This window comes from Gadus macrocephalus, chromosome 7, assembly GCF_031168955.1.
Source record: "Gadus macrocephalus chromosome 7, ASM3116895v1".
In the NCBI taxonomy this organism is placed as follows: Eukaryota; Metazoa; Chordata; class Actinopteri; order Gadiformes; family Gadidae; genus Gadus; species Gadus macrocephalus.
The window spans coordinates 32,183-50,277 of NC_082388.1; the positions used below are offsets into that span (position 1 = coordinate 32,183).

General features: G+C 46.0%; 1 protein-coding gene across 1 annotated transcript; it reads left to right on the forward strand.

Moving 5' to 3' along the window:
* The first annotated feature begins 11,866 nt into the window (after positions 1-11,866).
* On the forward strand, positions 11,867-13,276 carry LOC132461190 (uncharacterized). The gene has a single exon (XM_060056233.1). The coding sequence runs from the start codon at positions 11,874-11,876 to the stop codon at positions 13,212-13,214; it is 1,341 nt and encodes a 446-aa protein (XP_059912216.1). The 5' UTR covers positions 11,867-11,873; the 3' UTR covers positions 13,215-13,276.
* The last annotated feature ends 4,819 nt before the right edge of the window (positions 13,277-18,095 follow it).

Sequence of the window (18,095 nt, forward strand, 5' to 3'; positions counted from 1 at the left end):
GCAAAAACGGACTTTTCTCACTATTTTTATCTATTACCCATTTGCTCTGCCCTTTGAAGTTATAAAGTGATGCTGGTAAAATATGTTGTTTATTTCCATGTTTATCTAAAAAATGCATTATTCTTTATTTGCTACAAAATTATTCTAAAGAGCTAAATTAGGAAAGTTGTTGCAGAGTTTCTTTATTCCACCTCATTTTGTGTTCAATCTTTCGATGGTCGGTGTTCGATTGCTTTTGTTTTGCCTCGGTCAGCCTGTAGGGGGAATAGCGTGCTTGCCGTTTTTGCGGCCATTACAACTTTGGACTTGACCACAACACTGCGTCCTCGTTGTTCATTCTATACCCCCCTCACAGGTAGGAACGGTGGTTGTGTAATTGCTTATATATTTATATTTTAATGCTAGGGAACATGCCGAGAGGATTATAGCCAGGCATGGATTGTTTGAAGGGGTAGTTGTTAAACACGGGCGAGTCGCTCTGCCGTAGCGTGCTTGTTAGCATCCCACGGGCAGGCGCGTGGTAGGAAAGTGTCCGCCATTCCCTGACAATGTGTGTTGGCGCTGTGTTAATTTAATGTGTAAAATATAATATAAGTGTGAATAAGCTGGCACAGTATTCAGGTTAAGTGTCGTTAGACATTATTGTTAGTGTGTTTTAGCTGAAATAATACTTATTGAAGAAGGTGTTAAAGTTAAAAATACTTTTGAGAGGTTCATCTTTTATTTTAGTTAATAGCTATGGAAAGATGTCTTATGGTGGAAAGCTTTAAATGTAGTACTTAGTACTCAAACAATGCACACTTTAATATGCTGTTTATTTGAATGTTGTTTTGAAAGTGGTTTGGTTTTGCATGCTGTGAAAATGCCATTTTATGAATACTTTACAGATATATCTGGTATTTGGAATTGCATAAGATATGTACTGTTTGTTGAGAACACCATTACAACTTTGGACTTGACCACAACACTGCGTCCTCGTTGTTCATTCTATACCCCCCTCACAGGGGCGTAACATTTGGAGGCCCCGCTGGGATTGCGTGCAGTGTTGGTCAGCGTCTACGTCAGATGTCCCCCAACTGTCATGCAACTCTTCTAAAACAACCCAGACTTCGAGAGCAGGTGGTGTATTGGCTACAGTGAGATCCCGACTGTCCGAGGGCTGAAGGCAAGTGATCTGAGGTATTACTTCATACCAGGAGAGCTACAACTACTACCCAAAGATTAAAAGGTATCACTTCACAACGCTAATAACCAGGCTCTAAAAAAGGATAAATAAAAGAAGAAAATGGATTCATCAGAATTGGAGAAAATACAGCTAGAAGTAATACAGGAATTGTGCGTGCTGTCTAGAGATCATCTAGTGGATTTGTGTGATAGTCTAACCATCACCGGAGCTGAGTTTGAGCATGTGACTGGCAAGGGTCGAGCAGCCCTCATCACGTTGATTTCAAACTACATACAGAGTGAAGAGCTAGGAAAACTTGAAGATGAAGGGATGTCTCGATTACTCCATCTCCAATACAACATTTCTGAGCTCCAGACAGCTGCTGAAAATGGCACGTTAAAACAAGTAAGCGACACACAGAAAAAACAGAATGACGAGGAGGAAAGAATATTAAGGGAAATTGAGGTCTTGCAGCTTCAGTTGGCAAACACACCGAAACCAAATGACAAACAAGAAATGAGAGAAACTAAAAACATGACTCCCACTAGGAAGTTAACACAGATCACAGCCCACCCCCCTGCACTTCCTCCATGGCATAAGGACTTCAAGGTAAATGGCCAGATCGGTGAGCCCGGTCAGAAAGATCGATTGACATTTTCAAGCTTAGCTCGCCAAATCGAACATGGCCTAAACAAGGGGTTTCCAGAGATTGAAATTGTAGATGCAGTAATAAAAGCAATATCCCCTGGCATGCAACTTCGTAGCTATTTAGAGGGAAAATCCAACTTGACTTTACCCATATTAAGGCGAATACTCCGTTCTCATTACCAGGAGAAAAGTGCAACTGACCTCTCTAAGCAACTGTCCTCAGAGGTGCAGGGCATCAAAGAAACTCCACAGAACTTCCTGATTCGTAGTTTCGACCTGAGACAAAAGATTTTGTTCGTTTCGCAGGAGTCTGAGTCGGCTCTCCAATATGACCCAGGGTTAGTGCAGAAAATGTTTCTTCACACTGTGCTAACTGGCCTACTAAACGACAACGTCAAGCGCGATCTTCAGCCTTACCTTGAACAAACTGACATCGCTGATGAACTGCTACTTGAGCGAATGAACACGGCATGTGCACTTGAGACAGAGAGTCAACATAAGAGAAAAACTTTGGGACAACGGCTCACCAACATCAATTCAGCACAGGCAAGCGACGTTCCTGTGGAAGTGAAGGAAAAAAACTCTGTTAAACAAAACACTCAAACCTCCCCTAATGTTCTGTCTCAGCTAGAGGAAATTAGGTCTGAAATGGCTATGTTCAAAGAACTTAGAGCTGAAGTGTCACAAATCAGAGAGTCTATGCAACAGCCCCAATACACGCCTCGACAGCAACCGCCAGCAGGTGGAGCCAATGTTACAGCTGTCCCACAGTTTTCAGATCAGCAGGTGCAGGATCAGGCACAGGGGTACTGGTTCACACCTGGCTCCAGACACAGAGGAGGGAACGCCCAGTACCAGCAAAGGTTTGCCCCTCAGCGCAGCTTTCCTGGGCGTATGAGAAGATGTTTTGGCTGTCAACAGAGTGGAACGGAGGAGTATTGCATGCACTGTTATAGGTGTGGCAGCAGCGAGCATTTCCTTGCTGGTTGTCGAATGAGGGGACAAAGACAGTTTGGAGGTGAGGCTTTAAACGGGGAAAGGTCGCTCACACGGGACAGGGAGTGACCAGTAGTACCACAACGTCCCAGCACTGTGCACACTGTAAAAAAAAAAGGCAAAGAGGTTAAACTGAAACAATGTGCATCATGTAAAAAAGTGCTCTACTGTTCTAGGCCATGTCAAGTAGATAATTGGGCTTTACACCAAAAAGAGTGTTCATCACCGTCATGTGTTACTGTAAATACTAACAAAAAGAAAGAAAAACAGGCAAAAATGGCTCCATTAGTAGGTGAACAATACTTGATTGATTGCTTCATCCAAGGTCAAAGTGTCCAGGCATTGTGGGACTCGGGTTCCCAAGTAACGATTATTGATGACCTGTGGAAAAGAGTTAACTTACCAGACGCAAGACTGAGAGATATTTCTGAGCTTTTGGACACATCAGATACTCTAGATATAGTGGCAGCAAATGGAGAGAACATGCCATATGTGGGTTGGGTAGAGATAACTTTTAGTTTAGCTTACGCGGGGGCTCCCACTACAGAAGTTATCGTCCCCACACTTGTAATGAAGGGAAATATTGCTCGACCAATTATTGGTTCTAATGTCATTGGGCTCATTGTACATAATATATCGAAACTGTCGAATGCTGGCAGAGAACACCTGGTGGACACAGTAAGAGCAACATTCCCAGGCCAGGCAAAGGCCTTCATAGAACAAGTAACTACTGTAGTAGAGCAAGTCAGTAATGGGCAGACAAGCGAGTTTGTAGTCAAGACAAAAAAAGAGAGGATAACTATACCCAAACATATGTCCGTCAAAGTAAAGTGCAATGTGTCTATGGAATCACCAAAGGAAGATACCACACTCATCTTCGAGCCTGATGTGAACCCGCGCTGGACAGAGGGACTTGAGCTATGTGACACACTCGTAAAGGTGACTAAAGGGGCTAAACCATCCATCACTATAAGTGTACAGAACCCTACGGACCACAATGTAGTACTAGCAGGAAGAACTGTGATCGGGACTGTCCAGCAGACCCAAGCAGTCTACCCAACTTAAATACTAGAGGGGTCCCGCCCTCCCCCTCCAGCTAAAATGAATCACATCAGAGTTGAAAAGAATCAAACTACTACTGATGCTTGGGATCCACCTGTAAATCTGACCCATCTCAGTGAACCAGAGAGAGAGATAGCCCACAAAATGCTAAGAGAAGAGTCTGCCTCCTTTTCAAAATCAGATGAAGATATTGGCTGCATAGAAAAATTGCAACTCAGTATATCCCTTAAAGACACTGCGCCTGTAGCAAGAACCTATCTATCTGTGCCTAAGCCACTGTACCGTGAAATGAAAGACTACTTAAATGACCTCATCACCCAGGGCTGGGTAGAAAAGTCTAACTCACCGTACGCATCACCGGTGGTGTGCGTTCGAAAAAAGGACGGTAGTCTAAGGCTGTGTATAGATTTCCGTGAAGTAAACAAAAAAACTCTCCCTGACCGTCAGCCCAGAGTACAAGAGTACGTCAACCCAGAGTACAAGACATAATGGACGGCCTAGCAGGAAACTCATGGTTCTCGCTTTTAGATCAAGGGAAAGCGTATCATCAGGGCTTCATGGCCAAGGAGAGCAGACCCATCACCGCTTTTGTGACACCATGGGGTCTTTATGAATGGATCAGAATCCCCTTTGGCCTGATGAATGCTCCAGCTGCCTTCCAGCGCTGTATGGAAGAATGTTTGGAAGGACTGAGAGATGAGATCTGTATACCCTACCTGGACGACACACTGGTCTTTAGTAGATCTTTCGAGAATCACGTAGAGGATGTGAGGACAGTGTTACAGCGCCTTCGGCAGCATGGAATAAAGCTGAAACCCAGTAAGTGTGAAGTTTTCAAGCATAAGATCCGCTACTTGGGCCGCATAGTGTCGGCTGAGGGCAGTCAAATGGACCCTGCTGATACCCTCGCCGTGAGAGCATTAAAGGAGAAGAGGCCACGTACTGTGGGAGAGCTGAGATCAGTCATGGGATTACTGAGCTACTACCGACAGTACATAAAGGACTTCTCCCGCATTGCTGGTCCTCTGTATGCACTGACTGAACTTGACCCTGGATCAGACAAACAAAGAGACAGAAATGAAAGGACAAGGAAGCTAAAAGGAAAGAAAAAAGGGACACCTTCAAACCAACCGATAACATGGACTGACAAACACCAACAAATACTGGAAAAATTGATTGACTGCCTGGTTGAACCGCCTATACTTGGCTTCCCAGACTTTAACAAATCATTCATCATGCACACAGATGCATCAAACCAAGGCCTGGGTGCAGTGCTATATCAGGAGCAGGAGGGAAAGCTACGTGTCATAGCCTATGCATCTCGCACACTGACCAAAGCCGAAAAGAATTACCATCTTCATTCAGGGAAGCTTGAGTTCCTAGCTCTGAAATGGGCTGTTACTGAACGTTTTCGGGACTACCTAATTGGCTCATCTTGCACTATATACACGGACAACAACCCACTCACCTATGTGCTGTCGACGGCCAAACTGAACGCCACCGGGTATAGGTGGGTTGCCGAATTGGCGGATTTCCACCTAACTATCAAATATCGCCCGGGTAAAGAGAACTGTGATGCTGATGGTCTCTCAAGAATGCCCTGTGACATAGAAACAATGATGGACAAATGCACAGAACATATGTCTTCTCCTTCAGTAGAAGCTACAATTCAAGCTGTTGGGACAAAAGAGCCAGCATGCACAACATGGTCCTTGATGGCAGTCGAATGTGTAAAAACTAACCAGAGCTCACCTACGTCCCTTTCAAAAGCAGGCATCTGTAAAGCTCAGAGAAATGACAAGATCATTGGCCCCGTCATAGCCTGCAAACTGTTGGATGAAAAGCCTGTAGGACCGCAGCTAAAATCCTTCAGTGCACCGAGCAAGTGTTTACTCCGCGAGTGGGAAAAACTCAGCCTTGATAATGAAGGGATATTCCATCGAAAGACTGCAACTAGAACACAACTGGTTCTACCTGAAGCATACAAGACAACAGTACTGAGAGAACTTCACGACGAAATGGGACATCAAGGTGTGGAACGCACAACATCACTCGTTCGGGATCGCTTCTTCTGGCCACACATGCAGCGAGAGATCGAGCACTACGTCACTCAAGGCTGTGCATGCCTCAAACGGAAAAAACCCTGTCGAGAAACAAGAGCTCCACTTACCTCAATTGTCACCACTCAGCCATTCGAACTTGTATCCATCGACTTTCTTCATCTAGATAAGTGTAAAGGTGGTTACGAATATGTATTGTTAGTAGTTGATCATTACACGCGCTTTGCACAAGCCTATGCAACCACATCTAAATCCGCCAAAACTGTTGCTGATAAGATTTTTAATGATTATGCACTAAAGTTTGGTTTTCCCCTCAGAATCCACCATGACCAGGGTGGGGAATTTGAAAATCAGTTGTTTGCACAGCTGAAGAGCCGCTGTGGTGTGATGGGCTCAAGAACAACACCCTATCACCCGCAGGGTAACGGGCAAGTTGAGCGTTTGAATAGAACACTACTACAAATGCTGAAAACACTGACTGAGCAACAGAAGGCAAATTGGAGAGAGTCGCTGCCCAAACTCATTTATGCATACAACAGCACAAGATGTGAAGTCACAGGCTTCTCTCCCTTCTATCTCCTATTTGGGAGATCGCCAAGACTACCTGTTGACTTGTTATTTGGTTTAAACCCTGAGACTGGAACTCCTGATCATAAAGAATACATGAAAAAGTGGAAACAACAGATGCAGGAGGCATACGAGATCACAACAGCAAACGCAAAAAAAAGTGCTGAGAGGAGCAAGCGAAATCACGACAACAAAGTACGAAGTTCTGTATTGCAAGAGGGTGACCGTGTGCTTATAAGGAATATGACACCAAGAGGAGGAACAGGGAAGCTTAGGAGCCACTGGGAGGATTGCATCCACAAGGTCGTACGTCAGGTGGGAAAAGACATGCCCATATATGAAGTAGTGCCAGAGCAAGGAAAAGGGAGAGGAAGTAGGATTCTGCACCGTAACCTTTTGTTGCCATGTGACAACTTGCCTCTGGAGATTCAGCTAAAACCTACCAAAACAAAGAGACAAATCACAGCTCAGAGCAATGAAGACAGGCAACAATCTAATGAAGAAGAAAGTGATGAAAGTGATGATGATGACTATGGATACTATATGCCTCAGGTGCACACGGAGCAAGAGGATACTGACATGGAAATCACAGGACTCTCACAGGTCTCTGAAATCGAGCGACAAGTCATTCCTCAGCTGGACCCAGATAGTGAAGATACACTAACAGGAGGCGAGGAAGCATCCAGTGAAGAGGAGCTCGTTCAAGAGGAAGTTGCCTTGGAAGAGAGAGAGCCTGATATACAGTCACCTGAAAGTCAAAGTGAAAACAGTGCAAGTGAACAATACCAGCGACCTGTGAGGGAAAGACGAGCGCCTAGGGTTTTCACATACGACCAGCTGGGCAATCCCGGTTGTTACAGCACTGTATGTCCAAGTAACGCCATGTACTGGTACCTGCCAACACACTATGGGACCATGCAAGCAACACATGGATAGCCGACTCCAGTACAGCATGCCAATTTCCAGCCAGCTGTTGTTCCTTGGTATTAAAGGAAGAGCATCACACATACACACACTCATATACTCATGGATTTTTTTTGGACTGAGCCGAGTGCTAACACATACACACATGCATTACACACATTGATGGACTGTTGAGACCGCTGAGTGGGAACACATGAACACATGCTACAAACGCTCATGGACTGTTAAAATGAATGTGCTTGGATGAAGACTGTTGTCAGAATAATCTAATAGCATTGTATCCATTGGTTAACTGCTTTAGATATTACATGTCGGGGACGACATCTGAGTTGTAGGGGAGTGTGTAATGGGTATAAATATGTGTTGTAGTAAAAAGGTTTAAAATGTTTAATGCAGTAGATGAGTGCTTCAAAATGCAAAAACGGACTTTTCTCACTATTTTTATCTATTACCCATTTGCTCTGCCCTTTGAAGTTATAAAGTGATGCTGGTAAAATATGTTGTTTATTTCCATGTTTATCTAAAAAATGCATTATTCTTTATTTGCTACAAAATTATTCTAAAGAGCTAAATTAGGAAAGTTGTTGCAGAGTTTCTTTATACCACCTCATTTTGTGTTCAATCTTTCGATGGTCGGTGTTCGATTGCTTTTGTTTTGCCTCGGTCAGCCTGTAGGGGGAATAGCGTGCTTGCCGTTTTTGCGGCCATTACAACTTTGGACTTGACCACAACACTGCGTCCTCGTTGTTCATTCTATACCCCCCTCACAGGTAGGAACGGTGGTTGTGTAATTGCTTATATATTTATATTTTAATGCTAGGGAACATGCCGAGAGGATTATAGCCAGGCATGGATTGTTTGAAGGGGTAGTTGGGTTAAACACGGGCGAGTCGCTCTGCCGTAGCGTGCTTGTTAGCATCCCACGGGCAGGCGCGTGGTAGGAAAGTGTCCGCCATAGAGTGGCGAAGTCACGCCTCTTCCGGTAGGGCTCATGGGACCTATGAGATCGAAAAATATGAATGGGTGTCAATGGAGAGAAAATAATTATTTTCTGGTCCCAGTCTTTATATGCCCTGGATTACACATATGTTGTTTGTGGATTTAAATGATAATTTTTCAAAGAAAGAAAACTAAAAATGTTCGTGAAGAAGTTTGATAATTTTAGGTTTTATGTGAGGCCGCTTTGTGAACTACAGCTCTTCGCTGCTCTCGACGCATATGATATACGTCAACACACCCGCCCTTGGAACTCTGCACAGAGATGGCGATCTCTCTGCCCCACTTCAACGCTTTTTCCAAGGGGAGGATAAAAGCATCGAAAGAGGTGAAAACCATTATAAATCGGGGCACGTGCAGAGTTTCAGTTAGGCCGATGGGAAGATTGTCGGTCTTCTCCACGCCAGTCGCAGGGAGCGTGACGACACATACGAGCCGTGTAGTCTTTCTCGTTGTGTTTACTCTACAGCCTTTATCTGAACAATTGCACAATAAACGGTCGAACTCTTTGCATGAAAAATTATCCTTTAAATCCACAAACAACATATGTGTAATCCAGGGCATATAATGACCGGGACCAGAAAATAATTATTTTCTCTCCATTGACACCCATTCATATTTTTCGATCTCATAGGTCCCATGAGCCCTACCGGAAGGGGCGTGACTTCGCCACTCTATTCCCTGACAATGCGTGTTGGCGCTGTGTTAATTTAATGTGTAAAATATAATATAAGTGTGAATAAGCTGGCACAGTATTCAGGTTAAGTGTCGTTAGACATTATTGTTAGTGTGTTTTAGCTGAAATAATACTTATTGAAGAAGGTGTTAAAGTTAAAAATACTTTTGAGAGGTTTATCTTTTTTTTTAGTTAATAGCTATGGAAAGATGTCTTATGGTGGAAAGCTTTAAATGTAGTACTTAGTACTCAAACAATGCACACTTTAATATGCTGTTTATTTGAATGTTGTTTTGAAAGTGGTTTGGTTTTGCATGCTGTGAAAATGCCATTTTATGAATACTTTACAGATATATCTGGTATTTGGAATTGCATAAGATATGTACTGTTTGTTGAGAACACCATTACAACTTTGGACTTGACCACAACACTGCGTCCTCGTTGTTCATTCTATACCCCCCTCACAGGGGCGTAACAATGACGGCCGGAGTCCTCTCTCCCTTCCTCCTCCTGTGTGAACGCGAGTGTGTGTGTGTGTGTGTGTGCCCGTGTTTGGTCGTAAACAGGACCAACTGCAATCAGCTCATTGGGGTCGCTGCTGCTTTGCCAGGCTGATATTGTCTTTCCACGCTACTCCGCTTCACTGCTGCTGCACGCCGCGTTGTTTACTTCACGTGCTTTGCTGGCTGATATTGCCTTTCCACGCTACTCCGCTTCACTGCTGCTGCACGCCGCGTTGTTTACTTCACGTGCTTTGCTCCGGCTGGCACCTCGTGCCTACTGCCGCCTGTCGCTGCGGCGCACCCCCCCCCCGAGTAGTTCTACCAAGGGTGCTCATCCAGTGTGTCTTTTAACCGGGGTTTCCCCCCATCCGTGTGTGCATGAGTGTTAATGTGTGTTCTAATTATTTGAATGATTTGTTTTCTTTTGGTTTGATTACTTATTTAGTTCTGCGTTTATCTCAACTATTTTGTGTGTATTGTTTGTTTTCTTTTGATTTGATTACTTATTTAGTTTTGCGTTTATCTCAACTATTTTGTGTGTATTGTTTGTTTTCTTTTGGTTGCATGGTGAAGATTTTGTATTGAAAAGGAAAGAAGGTATTTAATAAATTGTATTTTTCTATGACATTTAAACTACGTCTCATGCCTTCTAAACGAGTGGACTTACCTGTGTGCTTTGCACTTTACATCAATTCCCTGAGGTGAAATTCCCAGGGTGGCGTTGTCGGTTCCTTTTTCTTATTTCTTAGTTAGATCTTTTAGTTTATTTTCCTTTCGCCTACCACCTTGCCACACTTGGCGTTGTCGGCAGGATCACTCTATTTCGAACGGCTGAGACGTGTGTTCCTTTGTATACATATTTGTTTGATTTTCTTTTTTTTGTGTTGCTCGCTGTATTTGGTGCGATCTAAATTTTGTTTTTGTGCGTGCAGATTGGGGCGATCAGAGACAAAGCAGCAGTGGCCCCTCGTGGATCTTCGTGAGGGAGTTCTCCCTCACTATAGGTTTGACTTTCGTGGTGCTTTTGCATCATCGTAGCTACTAGTAGTGTAGTGAGTTTGTAGTAATCATGGAGGAGGAAACTCAGGAACTTAGAGAGCTGATTGCACAGTTAAAAGCAGATAATGAGCGGTTGCGACAGGGACAGGCTGGCTCAAGTGCTCTACCGTCTACCTCTTCAGCAGTACCTGCTGCCTCTCCTACTTCTGTTCCCTCTGTAGCAGAGAGACTAATTTTTGTGCCTAGAGATAGGAAGTGTACCATCTTTAGGGGAAGGACAGGCGTAGGATTGAGTGAGTGGGTGGAGGAGGTGCAGGCGAGTGTGAGGGCTCGACATCTGTCCCGGTTTGACCAGGCTTTTTTTTTGTTCGACCACCTAGAGGGAGAGGCCAAGGAGGAGATAAAGTATCGCTCTGCCTCTGAGAGAGAGGACCCCGCTAGAATACTTGCCATTTTAGACGAGCTGTATGGGTGCTCAGAGTCGTATGTTGCAGTGCAGCAAGCTTTCTTTTCCAGAGGTCAACAAGAAGGAGAAACGCTTCAGGAGTTCTCCCTCGCGTTGATGAGCCTCATGGGGAAAGTGAAGCGGTGCGCCCCCGCTGACATGCCACACGCCGGGGCCCTTCTGAGAGATCAGTTTGTTGAGCACATCTTAAATAGTTCCTTGCGACGCGAGTTGAAGCAGTTGGTGCGTCGCCAACCTGATAGCACCTTGCTTGAGGTGAGGGGCGATTCGATGGGAGCGTGAGGGTTTGCCTGGTGGTGTGAGAGGTCACAGCCACTCGGTCCCCTTAGTGTATGGTGTCCAGTATGGTGTTCATGGCGCCCCCCAGGCTATTGCCCCACCTACCGCGGTGTCTGAGATGAGCGAGATGAGGGAGATGTTGAAGCGTCAACAAGAGCAGCTTAATCAGCTTGTGGGAAGCATTGCTCAGCTACAAAACTCCAACCAGTACCGTCGTCCACCACGGCCTGGGCCTCTAATATGCAGGCGTTGTAACCAGCCGGGACACTATGCAAATGAGTGTAATGGCGAGCGCGTTCCCTCTCGTTCACAGTTTCCCTCACGACCCCCCTTGAATGCTGATCGACAATCTCGCCCTCATTCCATGTCGGAAAACTAGTGCCCATCGAACTGCAGAGCCACAGTTCGGGTGGGGCCGCCACTGGCTCTCAAGCTGTTTCACATAACATCGTCTGGATTGATTTCATCTTGCCCCCATTTGGATGTAGATATGGGCGGCATGAAGGTCCCTTGTCTGGTGGACACCGGCTCCATGGTGTCTACCATTTCTGAGAGCTTCTTTCGCCAACATCTTGAACCTTGGGGCCAGGAGCGCCTCCGTTCTTGTCATTGGTTGGAGCTCAGAGCTGCCAACGGTCTGACTATTCCTTACCTCGGATATTTGGAACTTGACGTGAAACTTTGTGGCAAATTGATGCCGCAATGCGGTGTTTTGGTGGTTAGGGACCCACCTGGTGGCATGCCTTCTCGAGTGCCTGGTATCCTGGGGATGAACGTGATTCGTAAGTGCTACCAGGACCTTTTTGGCCAACATGGTGTAGCGTTGTTCTCCCAGGTCTGTATCTCTGAAGCCCCCAAGCCAGTTGTGCAGGCACTGCAACAGTGTCATCATGCAAGTGGCCTATCTCCCTCAGACACTCCAGGGGCGGTGAAGGTCAGCGGTAAGAGGAGCTGGCAGATTCCGGGTGGTGTTATGAGAATGGTGGCCGCCACATGTTCTGAGCAGTACTCAGGTTCTACGGTACTTTTTGAGCCTTTGGATGCTGGTTTGCCTGCGGGGTTGCTGGCTTCCCCTTCTTTAGTTTGCGTTATAAGGGGTACAGCCTATATACCTGTTATTAATGTTGGCTGCAACAATGTTATGTTGTACCCCCGCACTGTTGTTGGCACACTGGACTTCGTGAACGTGGTCAGCCTTCCTGCAGGAGTCACCGAGGTGCCATCAAATGTGGCCACTGTGTCTTCCCAGACAGCTTCACCCAGTGTGCAGCAACAGGTGGACGATGTGGATGTGTCGCCATTGTCGGTTGGTGAACAGGGTCAGGTGAGGTCACTACTTGGACATTACGCTTCAGTATTCTCCACCAGTGACACCGATCTGGGTTGTACTAACCTCATCTCCCACGACATTCCTTTGATTGATGATACTCCAGTGGCGCAGCGTTATAGGCGCATTCCACCCTCAGAGTATGAGGTGGTGAAGGAACACATCAATCAACTGCTCTCATCTCAAGTAATTCGGGAGAGTAGCAGCCCCTACGCGTCCCTGATTGTGTTGGTACGGAAAAAGGGTGGCAAACTACGCATGTGCGTTGATTACCGGCAGCTTAATCGTAAGACCCGCAGAGACGCCTTCCCTCTACCACGCATAGAAGAGTCTTTGGACGCATTGTCCGGTGCTTGCTGGTTTTCAACCCTGGACTTGACCAGTGGCTATCACCAGGTGCCAGTCACTGAGACCGACCGGCCAAAGACCGCGTTTTGTACACCTTTCGGTTTATTTGAGTGGAACAGAATGCCTTTTGGGCTCTGTAATGCGCCCAGCACTTTCCAAAGGTTGATGCAACGCATCTTTGGTGACCAGCAGTGTTAGTCTTTATTGTTATATCTTGATGATATTGTTGTGTTCTCCTCCACTATTGAACAGCATCTGGAGCGACTCAACGTGGTGCTGGAGCGGCTTCAATGCGAGGGGCTTAAAGGTGTCTAAGGTGAACTGTGTCATAGTGTTTAAATGTGGTTGATAGTGTGTAGGTGTGGGCGAGAGTGTTTAAATGTGGTCGATGGTGTTTGGATGTGGTCGATAGTGTTTAAATATGGTTGATAGTGTTTAAATATGGTCTATAGTGTTTAAATGTGGGCGATAGTGTTTGAATGTGGTCGATAGTGTTTAAATATGGTTGATAGGGTTTAAATGTGGTCGATAGGGTTTAAATGTGGTCGATAGGGTTTGAATGTGGTCGATAGTGTTTAAATATGGTCGATAGTGTTTAAATGTGGTCGATAGTGTTTGAATATGGTCGATAGGGTTTAAATGTGGTCGATAGGGTTTAAATGTGGTCGAGAGGGGTTTACATGTTTAAATGTGGTTGATAGGGTTTACATGTTTAAATGTGGTCGCTAGTGTTTAAATGTGGTCGATAGTGTGTAGGTGTGGGCGAGAGTGTTTAAATGTGGTCGATGGTGTTTGGATGTGGTCGATAGTGTTTAAATGTGGTCGATAGGGTTTACATGTTTAAATGTGGTCGATAGTGTTTAATTGTGGTCGATAGTGTTTAATTGTGGTCGATAGGGTTTACATGTTTAAATGTGGTCGATAGTGTTTACATGTGGTCGATAGGGTTTACATGTGGTCCATAGTGTTTAAATGTGGTCCATAGTGTTTAAATGTGGGCGATAGTGTTTAAATGTGGGCGATAGTGTTTAAATGTGGTCGATAGGGTTTACGTGTGGTCCATAGTGTTTAAATATGTTCTTTTCACTCACTCTCCACCTCATCCCTAACTCTCCACCTCAAGCTGGTGTGTAGTGAGCGTTCTGGCACCGATTGGCTGCCGTGCATCACCCAAGTGGGTGCTACATATTGGTGGTGGTTAGTGAGGTCCCCCCTTCACTTTAGGCGTCTTTGAGTGTTATTAATTATTATTATTCTTCATGTTTAACCTCTGTTTTCCTTTTATTCCTAGTCTGTTTTACATAGTTTTGAATGATGACTATATGCTCTGTAAGGTGACCTTGGGTGTCTTGAAAGGCGCCTCTAAATTAAATGTATTATTATTATTATTATTATTAAAGCCAAGCTCAGCAAGTGCTCGTTCTTTCGCAAAGAGGTGCACTACTTGGGCCATGTGATATCGGCTGATGGTGTCTCCACAGATCCGGCCAAGATTGAAGTGGTTGCTAATTGGCCGTTTCCCGCTACTGCCTCGGAGCTTCGTTCTTTCCTTGGTTTCGCCAGTTATTACCGGCGGTTTGTGGAGGGATTCGTTAAACTGGCAGCTCCTCTGCATAGGGCTGTGGCTGAGTGTGGTGGCACCAAGAAGCCTGACCAGCGGTTTTCCAGGTGTTGGACTGAAGAGTGTAACAAGAACTTTGAAACACTGAAAGCGAAGCTCACCACTGCGCCCGTGTTGGCTTATGCAGACTTCACCCTTCCATTCATTCTGGAGGTCGATGCAAGCTATGGTGGCTTGGGCGCAGTCCTCTCTCAGACTCAGGCGGGCAAGGTGAGGCCGATAGCCTATGCTAGCAGGGGCCTGCGACCTACAGAGAGGAACATGGCGAACTATAGCTCTATGAAACTCGAGTTCTTGGCCCTTAAGTGGGCCATGACAGAGAAGTTCAGAGAGTACTTGTTGGGAAATAGATGTGTTGTGTATACTGATAACAACCCCCTCAGTCATTTGTCTTCTGCTAAGCTGGCTGCTACTGAGCAGAGGTGGACAGCCCAGCTAGCCGTCCACCGATCAGGGATGAGCAACACCAATGCCGATGCTCTCTCTCGTCAGCACCCATCTGGTCCCTAGGATGTAGAGGCGATGCTTCCAGGGACAGCCATACCGAAGGCTTTGCAGCAAGCGTTGGGTTTGGGAAAGGCAGAGGCCACCCAAGCTACCATCACAGCCATGCCACAGCTTACTCCGCCTGAACTTCGTCTCGCTCAACAGACTGACCCTGTGATACAGGAACTGTTGGTGTTTTGGAGGAGGAAGCAGCGTCCTAGTAGTGAGGAGCGGGCACAGCTCTCCCAAACTACGCTAGTGTTGCTGCGGCAGTGGGATCGCCTGCTTGAGAGGGATTATGTCCTGTACCGAAAAGTGTTCCGACCTGATGGTGCTGAAGCCATGTACCAGCTGTTGTTACCCAATGTACTGAGAGACGAGGTCCTGACCCAAGTGCACCAAGAGCATGGTCACCAGGGGGTGGAGCGAACACTGGCGCTTCTCCGGTCTCGATGCTACTGGCCTGCTATGTCCTCCGATGTAGCCCGTTGGTGTCAGCAATGTGAGAGGTGTCAAGTGGCCAAGGATGTTCACCCAAGGGTGCACGGAGTCATGGGACATCTCTTGGCTTCCCGCCCCAACGAAATCCTTGCCATCGACTACACTACTCTAGAGCCGGCCCAGAATGGTCTAGAGAGCGTTTTGGTCCTTACTGATGTTTTTAGTAAGTACACCATGGCTATCCCTACTCGGGACCAGTGCGCAACCACTGTAGCAAGGGTTTTGGTGTCAGAGTGGTTTTATAAGTTTGGTGTCCCCGCTCGTTTGCATTCTGACCAGGGCCGTAACTTCGAAAGCTCGCTCATTCAACAATTGTGTAACTTGTATGGTATCGTAAAATCACGTACCACAACGTACCACCCCGAAGGAAATGGTCAATGCGAGCGGTTCAACCGGACACTCCACAACCTGCTGCGTACTCTGCCAGTGTCTCGTAAAAGGGATTGGCATATGTGTCTTCCTCACGTCCTTTATTGTTACAACACGACTCCCCACCAATCAACGGGAGAATCTCCCTTTGCCTTGATGTTCGGGCAGGAACCAAGGCTACCACTCGATTTCTTGTTGGGTAGGGTCGAGAGCCCGGTCGGGGGGTCCATCCATGAGTGGGTGCAAGAGCATCAAGCCCGCTTGGAGGTGGCCTTTGAAGGCGCAAGGGAGCGCTTGAAACATGCTGCCGCTCGGCGAAGGCGAGTCCATGATCAGCATGCAATAGATTTGCCTTTGCAGGAAGGGCAGTTGGTGTACTTGCGCGACTTCAGGGCCAGGGGGCCCCAGAAGACCCGAGATCGGTGGAGCTCGATGAAGTATCGAGTGTTGAGGATGCCTAGAGAGGGTGGCTCAGTGTATACTATTGCGCCAGTAGACGATGAGACAAAGGGCAGACAGGTCCACCGCACTATGCTGAAGGCGGTCGTAGGGGTGGACTCACCTCGTCCTGCCTCTTCCCACAACTCGTCACCCAGGGACGAACCATCTCCAGAAGAGGAGCCTTCATTTGAGTATGATTTGTTAGTCCTTGACCAACGACCTTTTGTGGCCAATTCTGCCATGCCATCCGCCGGACCAATTATGTCCCAAGGGCCTTCATCCATTCCAAACCCGGGGGCATCCTCATGTTCTCCTTTGGTCACTTGCCCTGATTCCAGCAACATGGGTCCACGCCGGACCCCACGTCAAACGGCTGGTCAGCACCCAAATGTGCATCGTCTTCCGCGGCCTGCTGGAGAGGCGCAAGTGGCCAACCCTTCTGCTTCTGTGTCCAACTCAGTGTCTGCCTTGTTTAGACCCTGGAGTTAGCTTGTTGTGTTGATCGTCGGGACGACGATCCAAGAAGGTGGGGTAGAATGTAGCAGGATAGAGGTGCTATCCATGTTAGTCACGGTTAAGTACCACTAGTGGCCGTCATGATGTGGGCGGTATAAAAGCAGCCATCCTCCACCTGCCTCTTTCTTTTTGCGCTCCTGTCACTTGCACGTCACTTCCGGGCCAAAAGGTGGTCTGGTCCGATAGGGCGACTATTTGTTGCTGCTTCAGGGTTTTCGTGCGAGCTATGGTGTTGACGTGTGTCCCGATAGGACTCACTATATTGATGCACCTAGCCGTTCCAGAATCTCTCCAGAATCATGCTGTGACACCATGCTGTCAACAAGGTCACCATATATATAGGTGTGCTTACATATATCTTACGATAAAGTGAATTGCTTGCTTTATAATTTCTTGTGTGCTTACATATATCTTACGATAAAGTGAATTGCTTGCTTTATAATTTCTTGTGTGCTTACATATATCCTATGATAGAGTAAATTGTTTACCCTATAACTTCTTGTGTGCTTACATATATCCTAAGATAAGGTAAATTGGTTACCTTATAACTTCTTGTGTGCTAACATATATCCTAAGATAAGGTAAATTGGTTACCTTACAACTTCTTGTGTACTTACATATATCTTATGATAAAGAAAATTGGTTTCTTTATAACTTCTTGTGTACCTCTTATATCTTATGAGAAAGTAAATTGCTTACTTTAGATATTCTTATGTGTTAAAATTGTGTGCCTTAAAATATCTTACCATAGAGCCAACTGGTTACATTATATACCCTTTTTATGTAGTAAATTGAATGCTTAAACATATCTCCTTGTGGAGAAACATTGGAGGAATACAAAGAACATGTGTCCCTTTAGACCCCATGATGTATGAACACTCGGCACATGAGAGCATGTGCACAACTTCAAGCTTCTTGTGTTGCCCCTCGGGCAAAATAAGGGAAACTCTGGAACGTTTATCAAAGGATCTTTTGTTATCAGGAGAGTAAAACAGGGAAATCTGCAGAGAAAGCTCAGTCGTTAGTCGTCAGTCGGTCTTTTTGGTTCTTCTGCTGTTGGTGTGGTGTCGTGTGCACTGCTCTGCCCTGCTCTTCTGCTTCCAAAAAACTGTGGCCTTCATAGCAAAAGATTTTCATCTTAGGGA